This window comes from Carassius auratus, chromosome 3 (assembly GCF_003368295.1).
Source record: "Carassius auratus strain Wakin chromosome 3, ASM336829v1, whole genome shotgun sequence".
NCBI classification, from domain to species: domain Eukaryota; kingdom Metazoa; phylum Chordata; class Actinopteri; order Cypriniformes; family Cyprinidae; genus Carassius; species Carassius auratus.
In genome coordinates this window covers 13,323,700-13,328,462 of record NC_039245.1, presented here as the reverse complement: position 1 = coordinate 13,328,462, position 4,763 = coordinate 13,323,700, and the positions used below count along the sequence as shown (strand labels likewise).

At 34.8% G+C, this 4,763-nt stretch overlaps 1 protein-coding gene across 1 annotated transcript in view; it reads left to right on the top strand.

The window, feature by feature from the left end:
- LOC113048716 (phospholipase B-like 1) overlaps nt 1-3,493 on the top strand; it is a 15,822-nt gene extending 12,329 nt beyond the window's left edge. The window contains exons 7-11 of the mRNA XM_026210538.1: nt 317-517; nt 628-768; nt 869-1,054; nt 1,866-1,972; nt 2,047-3,493. Of these exons, the coding sequence (XP_026066323.1) occupies nt 317-517; nt 628-768; nt 869-1,054; nt 1,866-1,972; nt 2,047-2,214 (803 nt within the window). The 3' untranslated portion in view covers nt 2,215-3,493. The remainder of the gene's footprint in view (nt 1-316; nt 518-627; nt 769-868; nt 1,055-1,865; nt 1,973-2,046) is intronic.
- Nucleotides 3,494-4,763: the final 1,270 nt, after the last annotated feature.

Below are 4,763 nucleotides of genomic sequence, written 5' to 3'. Positions count from 1 at the left end.
TCTATTCGTTTGTTCACTCATTCTTTCATGTATTCAGTCACCCACTCGTTCATTCATAATTTGCTCACTCACATTCGTTCTAACTCACTCGTTCACTCACTCATTCATTCACTCTTTCACTCACTTATTCTTTCATTCTTTATCTCTTCTTCACTCACACATTCATTTCACTCTTTATTTAATTATTACTTATAATGTACCGTTTTTAAAGTAGTGGACAGTAGGGTTGTCACAATATATATTATTTTGCTACACAGTTATCATTGCAACAAAAATTCCTGTATTTTCCTCAGTATGACTGTGATTGTGTGTCCAGGGTGTCTGGAGTCTCTGGATGATTTCTATCTGCTGGGCAGCGGTTTAATGATGACCCAGACCACTAACAACGTCTTCAACACCTCGCTGTACTCCTACGTCACTCCTGCCAGCCTGTTCTCCTGGCAGAGGGTTCGACTGGCACACGCACTGGCAAAGACTGGAGAGCAGTGGGGCAAAACCTTCTCCAGATACAACTCTGGTCAGAAACACGTTGACTCGTTTGACGTCTCTAATGAAGCTGCTGATCTGCTGATGTTTAGATGTCTGTCGTGAGGGTGTCTCTGATCCTGTGCTGAATCTGTCCGTCAGGGACCTATAATAACCAGTACATGGTTGTGGACATGAGTAAAGTGAATCTGGGCAGCAGTCTGGAGGATGGAGCGCTGACTGTGGTGGAGCAGATCCCAGGACTGGTGGAGTATTCAGACCAGACGCAGACGCTGCGCAGAGGTCCGACTGCAGCACACTTCACTCTCAGCTCTTTCTGACTCCTGTGTGAACCTGGATGTGTCGTGCATCTGCTGCTGTAGTGAATGTGTTCATTCTGCAGGTTACTGGCCGTCGTACAACGTGCCGTTCCACCGTAAGGTCTACGATCTGAGCGGATACCAGCAGATGTGGAAGGAGCACGGCGAGGATTTCTCCTACGACCTTTGCCCTCGAGCCAAGATCTTCCGGCGCGACCAGTCGTCCGTCATCGACCTGAGCTCCCTCAAACACATGCTGAGATACAACGGTGAATAACACGCACTTATTAACTCCTGCTGCTGTCATGATGGAGGATCTCACTTTCAATCGTTTTTATACATTATTTATGTATTATTATTATTTTTATATATTATTTTATATATTATAAATTAGTTTTTATGTTTGTATTTTCATTTTTCCAATCTTTATTCATCTTTTTTTCATATTTTTATTTCAGTTTCAGTTAGTTTAACTTGAAGTACTAAAATAAATGAAAATGATGCAAGCTTAAGGTCAAGTTTTTGGGATATCTTTTTTTTTATGTCTTTACAGTTTTTGTTAATTTTTGCTTATACAGATTAATTTAAGTTTTTGTTACTTTAAGAAACGAGATAATTTGCTGAAATAAAAATAAATTATTTTTATATTTTTATTTCAGTTAACGTTTATTTTATTTCAAGTAACTAGAACCATTTCTCGTGGTTTTAGGTTTGATTAATGATAATAAACCTGGTCGTATATACAAATATAAAAATAATGAGATTACAATTAACCTGATTAGTTTAATTTCCAGTACTTTATTGTTCATTTATGACCGTCACAGTGAAATACTAAAATAAAAACATATTAACTTTTTTCAATTTGACTGAAGATTCCATAGAAATAAATAAAAACAATTAAACATAAAAAACAAATTAGCTTATATACTTTATTTCTAGTATTTTATTGTTTACTTATGATTGTTAAAATATATATATATATATATATATATATATATATATATATATATATATATATATATATATATATATATATATATAATTTACATTTTAGTTAATTACATCTCTGTCTGTCCTCAGGTTATAAGAGCGACCCGTACTCGAAGGGCGACCCGTGTAACTCAATCTGCTGTCGAAACGACCTGCAGGGGCATGGAGCCAGTCCTGACGGATGTTACGACACCAAGGTCAGCTGACCGCCGCTCATTAACCAATCAGAGTGCGTCTCGTGCCCTGCTGACGCTGTGCTGTCCTCGCTCAGGTCACAGATCTGCACATGGCTCAGAAGTTAGTGGCTGAAGCGCTGAGCGGCCCGACCACAGACGGAGGGCTTCCTCTCTTCTCCTGGGAGTCGTTCAACAGCACGTCCCATCAGGGCCTTCCTCCCAAATACAACTTCAGCTTCATCCTGATGCAGCCGCAGCTCTGAGGACCACAACATTTCACTTCTGGCCTGCTTCTGACCTCTATAGGTCCAGCACTTATAATCACAGTCTGTCCATGTAGCTTTTACTTTGAGCCGTAATATCCAAATCAATCTTTTCAATGATAGATTGAGTAAATCGTAATGCTTTAGTGCTCGTTTCCACCATACAAGAAAAACCAACCACCATGCCTTGGTAAATCATGAATAAATGACATAAAAACTTGAAATTATGATATACGCAAGTCAAAATTATAAGGTCAAATGTCAAAATCATGACGTACTAGGTCAAAATTAACATACAAAGATATGTTAACGATATATGTATGAGGTAAAAGTTGAATTTATAACACATTAATTTGAAATTGACACATAATTACTTGGTAAAATGTGAAATTACGGGACACTTAGTTGAAATTGACAATCTAAGTCATAACAACGAGGTAAAATGTCAAAATAATGAATAAAAATTAACATAAGTCATTATTTTAAAGTAAAATGTTGAGATTATGATGTACAAAGTTTAAAAGTTGACATACAAGGTTGAAATTGACATACTAAGTTACAATTATGATGTAAAATGTTACAATTATGAAACACTAAGTTGAAATTGAGATACTAGGTCAGAATGTAGATACTAAAACATCATGATTACTGCAGACTCAGTCAAATATGAGGTAAAAAGTCTACATTATGATATACTAGGTCAAAATTGACATACTGAGTCAAACTGAGGCCAAATGATGAGGTAAAAAGTTGAAATTATGAAATATGTAGAAATTTACATAAATACGTACGACTCAAATCTCAAATATGACTTTGATTTTTAACTTAACTTAATAAATATGACTTGCGTCATTTTCTTTTCTCATCATTTCGTCTCATAAATATGACTTGGAATGTCACAATTTTGAATTGTCATGATTATGATTTACTGAAGCATGACTTTTATTTTTGTCTGAAATAACCACAACACAGATGAACATCTCAAAAGTGAGGAGGTCAGTATCATTGTAATTTTTAGATGCAGTCCAAGATCCTAATGAACAACACACAGGTGAGGTTTTTAATGTGAGTGTAAACTGGAGTGTCTCGTTGAATCTCTTGAATGTTTCAGATCTCTTCTCTCAGGGAAGCTGACTCCGTCTCTTTTATCTTTTATCTTCGGCTCTGATTTCTGTGAGCATCTCTGTCACAATCAGTGTGTTTGTAATCAATGCCGCGTGTGATTTTATCTTTGATTTGACCAATGAATGAATAAACATAAGGTAAGCCTCATTTCTCAGTCTGTGTCAGAGTGTTTTTGTTGGATACATATTCATTAATTCAGTCAGTTATTCTGCACTTGTGCAATAATTAATTATTATCATTACAGTCATTATTGACCAAAGGAAGATATTCTAGGTACTTGGGTTTTCAGTCATTCATAAATAGTAATTTCTACCTGATGAAATATTTTAAAACTCAACATAAATTGAAAAATGTATGTTCATCTGAGATTTTACTGTCCCACTTTATATTAAGTGGCCTTTAGTACTATGTACTGACATAAAAAATGTTCAGTGTACTGATTGTGTTTATATTGTATTGCAAAGCACTTCTGCTGCTATTGAGATGGCAAACAGGTAAAGTTAGGGACAGGTTTGGTGGTATAGGTTTAAGTTATTGATTTAATTACAGAAATGAATTACAGATGTCATTACATGCAGGTATTTTTTTAAATATAAGTACAATGTATAAACATAATGATTAATATAACAAATGATTAATTTAAATGCAAGTACATAGTAGTTAAGCACACTTAAAATAAAGTGGGACTGACTTGGTTTTCCGGACTTCCATGAGTTTTTAAAGAGGATTTTTATATTTTTTTTAAGATTGTATTTTTTTTTTTCAGGTCTTAAAATCACACTTCTAAAATCCCCTCAGAGTCGTCTTAATTTTCAGCAGGTTTAGTTTAATTAAAAACCCTGTCTTATCAGCAGCTATGCTAATGATGTCTCTATTTGTTTCTCTGTTTTGCCACAGGATTTACAGAACTACCAAATTTAGCTACAAGTGTGATTGCATCATATAATTGCTGTTCATAGTGTTCATCGTCTGTTTGATTTAAGTCTTTAATTGATTTTTCCTTACATTTCTGTCATATGCACATAAACTGACAGTCACCACTGATAAGCAACTACTAAATATTGTAGAAACTTAATTGTCTGTAAAGCTGCTTTGCAATGATTTGTATCGTAAAGAGCAATATTGAACTGAATTAAATCATCTGCTCCTGGTCTCCTATGAAGGACTGAAACCATCAGCAAGTAAAATGTATTTTGCCTTGTGTATGCAAGTGCACTGCAGTTTCATTTTTGCAGTTAAACTTACTCTACATTAAATCATACACTTTCAGTTTTGGTTTTTAAACATTGAGAGGAAAAGGAAAGAATGTGCATTTTTGTGGTGAGTAAACTGAAAAAGTCTGATTATGCCATTAGTTTGTGGCTTATTTAAAGACAGTTTTATACACTGACTGAAGGATGCAAGATTATAATCATATATAATAA